The sequence below is a fragment of the Eutrigla gurnardus genome, assembly GCF_963514095.1.
Source record: "Eutrigla gurnardus genome assembly, chromosome: 17".
Taxonomy (NCBI): Eukaryota; Metazoa; Chordata; class Actinopteri; order Perciformes; family Triglidae; genus Eutrigla; species Eutrigla gurnardus.
This window is the reverse complement of record NC_139928.1, coordinates 11,841,841-11,853,167: the sequence shown is the minus strand read 5'-3', so window position 1 is coordinate 11,853,167 and position 11,327 is coordinate 11,841,841. Positions and strand designations below refer to the sequence as shown.

The following is an 11,327-nucleotide window of genomic DNA, read 5'->3' as shown; positions in this document are numbered from 1 at the left end:
CCCTTACTATTCCAGAGAATGGGCCATCACTGTTACAGCTTCTCTTGTTGGATAGGAGTTCCAGTGAAAACTGTTGTTAGCGTATTGTTCGAATTGAACATTGAGCAGCTGGAAAAAAGCACACGACTGTTGAATTATTTAAATGTGATTATTGAAGCTGTGAGCGCTGCAAATTGAATTCCATTTGTCCACTTTGAATACATTTAAGAGAGAGAGATAACTCAAACTGAAGAAAGGTCTGCCTCACTAGACGCCGCTGTGTTTGTGAACAAGTCTGGGCTTCTTTTCTCTTTGTAATGTGGGTGAACTGACATTTTCCATCCTGTGACTCAACTCAGACTCAGCAATGGAGCACTTAAAGCAGTAGATAAAAATGGCTGCACAGAACGGCAATATATTTCAGTTACATACATTCAAAAGAATTTGCATGCAGACATATAGTCTCACTCTGAAGTATGGCCTTCATACCATTTCTGATCCAGAAACATTCTACGCAACCCTGCATGCCTTGATGACTGACACCTATGTATATATATGAATATGTGTGTGTGTGTGTGTGTGTGTGTGTGTGTGTGTGTGTGTGTGTGTGGTCACAGCCTCTTAATAGCCTATTTACACTTGCTGAACTCAGTAGGCCCCCATGGGAGAGACAGCCAGCGATGTTTTAAGTCATTGCATAAAGATGTACTTATGAAGTGATTAGATAAAGTGTCCACGGGGATGTGTGCGCACACAGGCAAGAAATTATTCTAAATGGGGCTTCATTTTTACGTGTTTTTTTTTGTTGCATCAAACGAGATGAAGCCAAGGTCACCTGATGTGGAGGAGTACCAGGAATGCTGCAGATTGCCTTTCCCCCGGATCCAGAGAAGATAACAAGCTGTCCTGGCCTTGTGAAGGAAGCTGCCGATATTGAAACGTGCCTCTCACAGAGAATGAGGGGGGTTTATGTGAGCCATTTTCTGTTTTGGGAGGGGTAGAGCGAGGAGTTCAACCAGTAGAGTTGGAGAAGGGAGAAGAAGGTTGAAGTGCCTGGGGTCCAACCACTACCCCATCTGGTGGGTAACAGTGGAACAACGGAAACAAGAAAACCAGATTTTAATCTCACAACCACATGGAAATGTGTGGATTGGGAGCTATATATATATAACTGATGAATATATATAAAATGTGTGAGTGTAGGTATGTGTGTGTGTGTGTTTGGTCACAACTGGGAACAACAGAAGGGATCAAAACCGCAAAGTCTTTCTACAAAAACTCCTCAAATTCTTTGCTTCAGTGATCTGTTTAGATTTTAGATTTTAGGACAGTGGAATTTCTGAATAAAATACCTGAAACTGCAGCCCATTATTGATGATAGTCGAGTCAACCTGCACTGAAAACCCAAAACACATTATAATGCGTTCAAGGTCTTTTATTAACCTACAGTATAATTTTATGGTGATATGATTCACAGCGGTAATTATGTGGTTCATTGATTTTTATGTTTTATAGGCTTCCCAATCTTCCAAAAATAGCTGTGATAATAATAGTCATTTTCAAGGAGATGCTGTTTTTACATCATATTTTATCATTATTCCACATCAACTCTACAGTGGAGAAATCAGGGAAGGCCTCAAACCTTTTTTATTAATAAAGGTAACTATACCACGATATAAAAAATACTTTATTACAAGAAAATTGGACTTAAATATCAAAAGTAAAAGTACTCCTGCAGATAAGCTGCCCCTGTGATGAATATATAATCTTACATTTGACATTATAAGATGCATGTATACACAAGCTGCATTTTACTCTCCTGAGGTCAGGGTAGAAGTATAGATTTGAGTGTAACACCTTTATATACAGTTAATTGAATGCACCTTTGTCTCAAGATGTATGTGTTGGGTCCAGATGAGTAATGGATGACGATAAACTTAAATTCTTACGTTTCTTTGCTTTATTAAATGAAATATATTGGATCATTTGACTTATTTGGACCTTGAACTGTTATTTAAATGAAACCATTCAAGTTTATAGAGATGCTTAGAGAAGAAATCTTTCTTTAGTGGGAATGTTAATTACTATACACACTTGAACTTACTGGTCTTTTGTAAAAGGTCCCACACCAAATGAGCATAATCTTTAATAATGTGTTGTATGTTTATAAGGTTATCAAATATTTGCAATGAAAGATCATCTAAACAAAGTAAAGTATTTGAAGTGGATTAAATAGCCTACAACATTTCTCTCCAATGTAGTGGAGTAGATGTATGAACCATAAAATATTAAAGTAGCTCCAATTTGTACTTAAAGACGAGTACTTGAGTAAATGCTTTCAAACACTGATACATAAAGTCTTCTTATTTATTTTCAAACAAACCTATACTTCTATAATAAGTAGTACATTTGGCCAAAATAACAATTCATGTCATATTCAGTATATTCAATACACTAGAGGGTCAAATTGATCATGTGTGCAACAGTTTTAGCCTGTATGGGTTATGGCAGTATCTCTGGTCACTGATTGGCTGCTTCAGTTTCACCCTTCACGCGATAATTCTCCGTCACACACTGCTGAGGGAGGAAGGCTAATCAATCAATCAAGCTCATTAGCCTCCGGTCTCGGAGCAATCGGCTTCGTGACCCCTGCGTCGCTTAATTGATTATTAGCACAAGTTTATTGTTGACTGTTGCAATGAACGAAGACTGTGATGTAGCTGGAGATTTTGGTAAGGTGTTTAGGCTGCCATTTAATTGTTTTATTGATTCATTGGCTCGTTTGAGCGACCTTCACCCGTCGACCAAAGACTCCTGCGTCATTTTTGTAAACTTTGAAAGTCTTTTAAAACTTCCGGGGTGCCTTTAAAGCTCGGGACCTTCGCTGTGAGGTGGACTCCCCGCGCTGCTCCGCTCCACCGGGACACTTTGATAATTTAAAACTCGGCTATTAACATCGACGACCCGGCGCTTGTACACGGGGACAGGTTAGCTAGTTTAGCTGCAGACGGCCATTCGGTGTTAATTAGCGGTCAGGTGAGGTGGCTCGAGGCGAAGCACAGCTGGGACACTAATTAAGTCACCGCAGACTGCAGCTCCTCGTGAGGATGACGTTTATCGGGGTTTGTTCAACCCGCAGGTCACCGCATGACTCATGAAATGAAAGAAAAACTCCTCCAACATTACCAAGTCACTTCTTACACGATAGGCACTTTTTCCAAATTAAAATCACCCGTATTTATAGCGTCAACCGTATTCATTGATATAATGTCGAAGAAAATGGAATAAAAATATATATTTTTGTGATTTTTTTCCCCTCAAGACACATAAATGTTATGTAACTGCTGGATTTCTTAGTATTCTATAATAGTACTATTTTCTGACATTTTGTAGAACAAATAATTAATCAATTGACAAATGAATCACCTAATTGATAGACCATGAAATAATATGATATAACTTATATAAAATAATCTGTGATTAACTTAATTTTGATCGGCCTAAATAAGACAAAAAACACTAAATCTAAAACTGCTGGAATCAGCCTATAATTCACCCACCATGTAGGCTTCATTAGAGTGTTGCCTGTGATCCCTCCTAGAAAATACTCCTTACTGCTTAGACATGACCACAATGGCTGCTAAGGTCCTTGATGGGAATAGTACTGTGTCAAGGTTACCTATATCAAAATGCTATACATATCATTTTATTATTTTGAACAGGGACTCATTCTGAACTGGTTTGTCGTCATATTCAAAGCTTCAGAACACAAACATATTTGAGACTCAGTAAAACAACAAACCAAAGGCACTCACAGCAATGAGCTTTATATTTATAGTATATATCAAAGTTTATACTCTGGGGAAAATCAATATCCTCCCCATAAAGATTAATACGGAAACAAATAAAATGAACAAATATATATAAAAAAACAAACACTATAAGAAAATACTACTACTACTAAAAGAATATGAAAATAGACGTTAATAAAAAGCACAGAGGAATACACACACATAAATAATTATTTTAGAATGGATGTAATGCTCTTCATTGAAGAGGCAACTGAAATAAACCTGTTTGCAAATGCTTTTGAAATAAATTAGAGTCCTCGGGGAGCCTGTTCCAGCAACTGGGAGCATGAGGAGGAAAGGCAGCCTCACCAAATTTTGAAATTGAGACTCAATGCAACAAAAGTACAAGAGACAGACAAGTGGCTCATATCTTGTAAGTGAGTGCTTTTCCCCTCTTAGTCCATATTAAAGATGTGGCAGCAGCATGGTATAAGTTACAAGAGCATGATGACGTTTCTCCAGGTCTGGTTTTGACTAATAGTAAGAGTTTTTAGATACAAATTCGCTCAATTCACTCTGTTGCAGACTGTCCAAGCCTTCTGTGTGAAGAGCTGGAGCATATGGAAACAAAGAACGGCAAAGAGAGGAGGAGGAGGGAAGGAGAGGAGGAGGATGTGTTTAATCAGAGGGAAGATGAAGAGGAGACGGACAGAGAAGACAAGGAGGGGGGGAAAGAAAAGAAAGTGTCCAAAAATGAATTGATGGCGACCGAGGGAGAAGAGGAGGAGCAGGTGAACCCGGAGAGTAGGCCGGGAGCAGAGGAGGCACTGGAGGTGCAGATGGACAATGACAAGGTTGAGAATGTCATGGAAACGAGCGCTGATAAGCAAGAGGACAAAGAAACAAAAAGTCTAGAAGAGAAAGACGAGAAGAAGAGGAGTAGGAAGAGGCGGGGTAAGAAGCAAAGTGAGAAAGTAAGAAACAGGAGAGTTCTGAAAGATGTGAGTGAGCGGTGTGGGGAGGAAAAGGAGACTCAGATCCAGGAGGTCTCAGCGATGAGCTCGGAGGAGAGCTCGGCTCTGTTGGAGCCTCCCGTAGGACTGATGAACAGCTGCGACCTCTCTGACCCTGTCTACCAAGGTTGTGGGGGGACAGGGCTGTATTGCACTTCGGTTCCTCTTCCCCTGCTGTGCTCCTCACAACCTCCAGTCCTGATCCAACCTGCACCTCCTCAGCCTCACGGGACAAAAAGGCCACACAGCCCGCTCCTACCTCACTGTCTCCCCCAGCAGGGCCCTCTGGAGGTGAGGATAGACTCGCATTGTTTATCACTGAATCACACTGGATGAGCTGTGAACATATGTAGTGAACAGCATTATTTCCACAACTTTTTAACCCCTTAAAACACACTTTACCCCTTAATTCCCCCTTAAAAGAGCACTCCAGTGATTGAGACTTGCAATCCTATAGAATTGTCAGGCCCGTGGTGGACAGTAGTGATGCGTGTAATTGTAAGCGTGGGCTCCATCCACTGTATAAAAGAAGTGGATGTAGTCACCATGACATCACCCATTGGTTTGTGAACTGTTTTGAAACCTCGTTCTGCATTTTGGATGCCCCCATCTGGGTTTTAATGCAACCAAAAGTCACACAAGAGTGAAAACATAGTGTACATTTCTCCAGTTTCATTTGTTATTTTCAAATTGAGGTTTTAGTTTCGTCAAACCAAATTATTCTTATACATCTCGTCTCCTCCTCTTCCCGTTTGCTACCATTGGGGACAATGGAGCAAAAGAATCAAGTCATAATCTGTGTTCAGCTTTAAAGAAATGTAGTTATTGACACTTGACGATAAGAAACATTTTAAAAAGGAAATCCAGAGTAAATCAGACAATATTTAATTGATTGAGATGATGTTTGTCTGGTTCATGGCAGATGGAGATAACCCAGGTCTACTCCACCCGACGCTCCATCCGCTTCAGCAACAGGGGCCGAGGCCGGGCTCCCAGCTTCCCTCAGCCGCCAGGATTACAGCTGGACAGCTGCCTGCTTCCGCCAGCACGGAAGAAGAAAACACGAACGCTCTACAGTACCGGTAACCCAACTGTCACTTCAGTGAGGTGTGTTCAGATTTGAATATGCTAATAGTTGACCTTCATTTGTGTGTGTCTGTGTGCGTGTGTGTGTGTCTGTGTGCGTGTGTGTGTGTGTCTGTGTGCGTGCATATACTTGCAGATCAGTTGGAGCATTTAGAGGCCTTGTTCCAGGACGACCACTATCCGGATGCAGAGAAGAGGAAAGTAATCGCTGCTTCAGTTGGTGTCACACCTCAAAGAATTATGGTTAGAAGTGCTCCTGACTCCTTTACGTTGCTTAATTGGTGATGTACCTCCTAGAAGAAAGAGTAATGAGCAAACAGGAAATTAAGTTTCCCTCCTGTCTCTGTGTCTCTTCTTTCACTTCCCCTTGCGTTCTGTTTCTATCCAGTTTTTTGCCACCATTCCTCACCGTTTTATCCCTCTGCATGTTTTCTGTGAACCAGGTCTGGTTTCAGAACCGCAGGGCTAAGTGGAGGAAAGTGGAGCGCACAGGAAGGGTTGATCACCGACAGAGTAGAGCTGGATGCAGCAGCAGCAGCCCCCTACATCACCAAATCCATCCCACCCTGCCCACACTGGCACCCAACAGGTATTACAGTATTATCCCTCTGTGTGTTTGTAGTTTTTTTGTCCTCACATGGTGCAAAATATTCTATGTAAGCCTAATTTGAGTCATGACTTATTGTAAGTATGTTTTGTTTCAGTATGGGCGCTTCCTGTTTTTCCAGTCACTTTGCCACTAAGCTGCCCCAGCTGGCCCCTGCAGCACCTTCTTTACCCACCCTGACCAACCAGACTCCGCCCTCCTACAGCAATCTGCTGGCCAGCCTCAACAGCCCAGGTGTGATCCACACGTATTTACACATTATTATTCAAAACGTACCTGCTATAATTGGCTTAGTGTGCTCCATGATTACTATTCAGAAGAAGTTTGGTTTCTGAGGAGCCATCCTGTTCCCCTGACTTCTGCATTCACACCCAATCAGTCGTTGCAGTGAAAATGCCAGGATTAGAAACGCTCTTTTAGGTAATGCCTGAGGTGGCGGGGGGCCGCGGGGGGGTGCTGAAAAATTCTGCAGCGGCCTGTTGCTAAAGGTTGAAACTGAATCAGCCCGATGTCACACTGCTGTGGCCGATCACGACACCGACGAGCCAGAGATGTACAACCCAGCAACGAGGGATGAAAGACGGGAATCGCAGTGCATTCGCTTGATGTTAATTGGCCATCACTGACACTCCGACACCAACGCACAAACCTCTGCTATATCGCCACAACAGGTTTTTAGTGCAGTTTTAACCAGAGTCAGGGTTTGCTAAATCATGAAATGTGATCAAGTAGTGATGCTGCCTTCTCCACAGCTGAAGGTTTAATAATCTTTGCTGGGAAACAATGTTAAAAAATAAAAAAATGTACATCACAAAAGGTAGAAAATATCGTGTGATATATGTGATAGGTATGCTGAGATGAAGGATTTTGTTGTTGCTTTTAGCAGTTGTCATCTCTCTTTTTGCACAATGAATCTGAAGTAGTGGGGAGTTTGATCTTATTGTAGTCAGAACAACCATCAGTCTTCAGCAGTTCAGCACTTTCTTTAAGAGAAGCTACCTTGATGCTGTAAGAATCTGTTATCTTGTCAGAGTTGAGGTAGATTTAGGCTTCTACACTACTACATTATGGTTTTAATTGCAGTTTTTAATGCATAAATTTCTTTGTTTAGTTTATGCCTGGACTCCGCACTTCTCCGGCGCTTTAGAACCCCTAAAACGTTTAGTTTGAAAGCTCTAGAGTTACGTTTTAGTTTGACGAGAAGAAAGTGAGACCTTTGAAATGGATTTTATCAGTTGCAACATGTCCCTTTAATGATTCGTCACACTCCTATTGCGTGATCCTTTTCCTGGCAGAAAACCAGTGGCAATTGCAATATGGATAATTAATTACGTTTTGTTGCTGACATTGTTGTCTACGCAAGCAACTGTTGTGCAGTTTAATGCGTTTTCTAGTGTAGCTACATGTGGAGGAGCTATAATTAGCATGCCCAGTGTATGTGAATGGTCATGTGATATGCGTTCTCAGGCGTGGTTGTATGGATAGAGGTTATTTCTGAAACGGCACTAAAACACTTTCCTGGACGGGGACCGTTTTTGATTTAAAGCATCGTTTTAAAATGGAGACGTAGCAGTGTTGATGTAGCTTTGACTCTGTGTGCTCAGTGGACCAGTGGAGATGGTAAAATTCCCCAGAAACCAAACCAATGTTTAATCTCTGTGTTATCACCAAGGTCAATCCAGAGTGAGAGATGTGGGCCAGCACCAGCTTTCATCTCAGGAGGGGTTGGCAGAGTACCACCCACGTCCCATGCACAGCCCTCCCCCCCTCCGGCGAGCCAGTCTCCCCCTTTTCACAACAACTTACAACGCCACCAACCCAACTCCTCCTCTGCCTGTCCTTAACACCCTGGCTCACACCCCACCTCTGTTCTATGATGCTCTGGAGGGGGGCTCAGCCTTGGCACATCGTGACACCCAGTCTCTGCAGAGTGACACCAGGTCAGCTTGATTCACAGCAGACTGTGACATGAATACTAGACGATGATTTGAACAGGGGCAACGAGTACTGGAGATGACAGGGGGACAGAGGCTGCAGACAGGAGCAGAGATCCTGTGAAATACTGATATAGTGACACCTCAGACAGCCCCTGTAATAGTGGGGAGTCCGTTTCAACTGGCATGAAATATTTGAAAAACCCTGCCAGGAGACGTCTCAGTTAGCAAATGCTTTGTACTAAATTACTATTATGTATTACAGCGCTTTAGCAAGAAAATGTAAAACAATGATTCAATAATTGTTTCAGTTTTTCTGTTAGGAGACTTAAGGGGTCAGTTCACCCAAATGAGAACTACTATCAACAAAAATAGTAGCAGATTTATTTTTCTTGATTGTGTTTTTATGACCTTTGCTTCCCCAGTTCTCTATTTGACTTTGGGGAGAAGCTTGACTACCTGACCTCAGGCCAGCAGAACAACCCTCTCTCCTACCAACTCCAGACCTCCTTCCCCCCCAGCCAACCCCAGCACCAACCTCAAGCATCTCTGCCCTGCATGGCCTACCTCACCCCCTCTCCTTACCTCACCCCCAACCCTCCAGAGTCCAACCCTACCTCTTACTTGACCTTTGGCCCTGGAGGAAACTCCACTGGGATGGTGACCTACTCCAATGGAGGTCACACCTACTTCCAGTCCCAGAATACAGGACAAATCCTGCTGCAGTCGGCTGGCCATCATGGTAAGTCTCCAACATCAGATTTTATTTTATTTTAGGTACTGTGGTGTGATATTTTCTAAAAATAGCTTTTCCTCTTTACACTAATTATATAATTGGAAGAGTTTCATACCCATCCAAGTCTTGGAAGAGCCCAGCCACCAAAAAACACACTCACCAAACATTGTCTATTTAAAAAAAATGAGCAAGACTTTTACTTCTGGACTCCTGAATGCCCCCAGTAATACTCTACCCACTCTACTAACTGTTGTAGTTGGTTTTCACCTGTTATTGACAGTGACTCTAGAGCTAGATAGTAAACATGGGGGAGAGAGAGGGAAGACCTGCAAAACAAACAGCAAAACAACCATGGAAAGTTGTAGTTGCATGATAGCCAGTCATACATCAAGACACACAAGTATAAGTGTTTATTGAATATGAAACGTGAGAGTAAAGAGTGGCAGGAGAAGAGCCACAGTCCTCCTGGCTTCAGCAGACGCCCAGGGGACCGATATCAGAGAGAGAGAGGAAGGGGGAGTCACAAAAATGAGAACAAACAGGTATGCATGAGTAGGCATTTAGAGGCATATGACAGGAAGAGAGGCCTTTAAGGAGTGATCCTGCTCCTGAACTTGAGCTGCATTACATCCAGTGAAGCTCGGTTGTCCTTTCCTTGCAGGTGGGATCGCAGCGTACCAGTCGTACCCGTGGGGTAGCATGTACAGCCAACCAGCCATCCACCAGCGCACTCATTGCCCTCCAACTTACCCCGGCAGCTTGGAAGGTGCTAGGGATCACCAGCCACCCTCCTCCAGCACCTTGCCTTCCACTTCTTTCTTCGCACGGGGGGACCACGGGCCCTCGCATGCAAACTCACAGCGCTCATCACACACCCACACGTACACCACCGCCAGCAGCATCAACGGCACCACCACCACCGCCGTCCTCCCCCCTGTGTCCACCCTGCGGCCATCTCACCTCAGAGTGGAGATCACCCCAAGCAAAGCTCAGGTCAGCCCTGCTTCTCCAGACAGCTCTCCAGTGCCCCCTTGTGTTAAGATTGAGTATGACAGTCCTCGAGAGATTCACAGCCACTTCCACTGCGAATTCTCCCCCATACACTTTTGACTGCATGCTTGTGTGTGAGAGAGTGTATTTCAGGTATCTGTGTAAATATATATATTGTGTTAATGTGAGTATTTCCGTATTTTCCATTTGTATTGCTGTTGGGATGTTCTCAGTAGAAATATTATTGTAAGCTGGTTTGGTTGCTGCATTTAGCTTGGCTGCAATAAATGTTAATTTCTCTGTTAATCCTTTATTGTTGTGCTTTTAACTATCATTGCTTTGATTTAAAGCATTTTCAAAATATTATTATTATTATTATTATTACTATTTTATATGGTATTGCTCCGAGGACTGTTGTTTATTGAGACAATTTAGTTGCGGACTGGGGGAAAGGCGTAGGAGGTGGTTTTATTGCCGAGCATAATTGTTCTCCACATCCCCATCATGCATGTTCACAAATCATGAGTGTTGTGATTAAGTGTTGATTTCCCAACACACAAATAAACCTTGATACAAAGTGAAAAATGTACTCAATGGAAACTGGCAATACTAATTTTACTTAACCTAATTCAAAGCATTTAAATAGTAGTATGCAAATATATAAAAATGGTTTAAAACACTTAATTATAGGCAGATATGAGGGTTTTATTGTGCTTATGTTTTTGTCTACAACCACCCCATGCACAGCTGCTGTACTATAAGTAGATTGAAAACAATATAGTAAGACAATAATAGAAGGTCATATAAGACAATTGGTGATGAGGAGAACGTTCAGGAGAGCTAGATGGATAGGTAGATACGTTATTAAACCTGAGGAAATTCATGTACAGACTATAATAACCTCCGAAGTTATATCATTGTTATTCAGCTGTGGTTGCTTTTTTAATCATGGTTTCATTGTAGCCCTGTAGAAAATGTGCCAGGTTTTAAAAGTAATTGTCCACAGTCCTTCAGATCAGTCCACAGGAGGGCACTGTTCCTTCATGTGGGACGACCGCATGCTGAGATTTGAACAGCGTGTTCCTTTCTCACACATGCCTCCATTGTGGGATGTGCGACAGTCATAAATCCAACATCGGGGAAACGGGACCGAGTCGTTTCTGGGGTGGAGGTATCCCAGACAATCACAGT

At 42.5% G+C, this 11,327-nt stretch overlaps 1 protein-coding gene across 1 annotated transcript; it reads left to right on the top strand.

Annotated features, from left to right (window-relative positions):
• Positions 1–4,241: 4,241 nt before the first annotated feature.
• On the top strand, positions 4,242–10,287 carry nobox (NOBOX oogenesis homeobox; the record flags this gene model as incomplete). The annotated part of the gene is made up of 9 exons (XM_084031449.1): positions 4,242–4,257; positions 4,356–5,074; positions 5,706–5,865; positions 6,006–6,112; positions 6,313–6,458; positions 6,574–6,710; positions 8,149–8,416; positions 8,836–9,152; positions 9,808–10,287. 9 exons carry the CDS (start codon positions 4,242–4,244, stop codon positions 10,254–10,256), a joined length of 2,319 nt encoding a protein of 772 aa, XP_083887575.1. The 3' UTR covers positions 10,257–10,287.
• Positions 10,288–11,327: the final 1,040 nt, after the last annotated feature.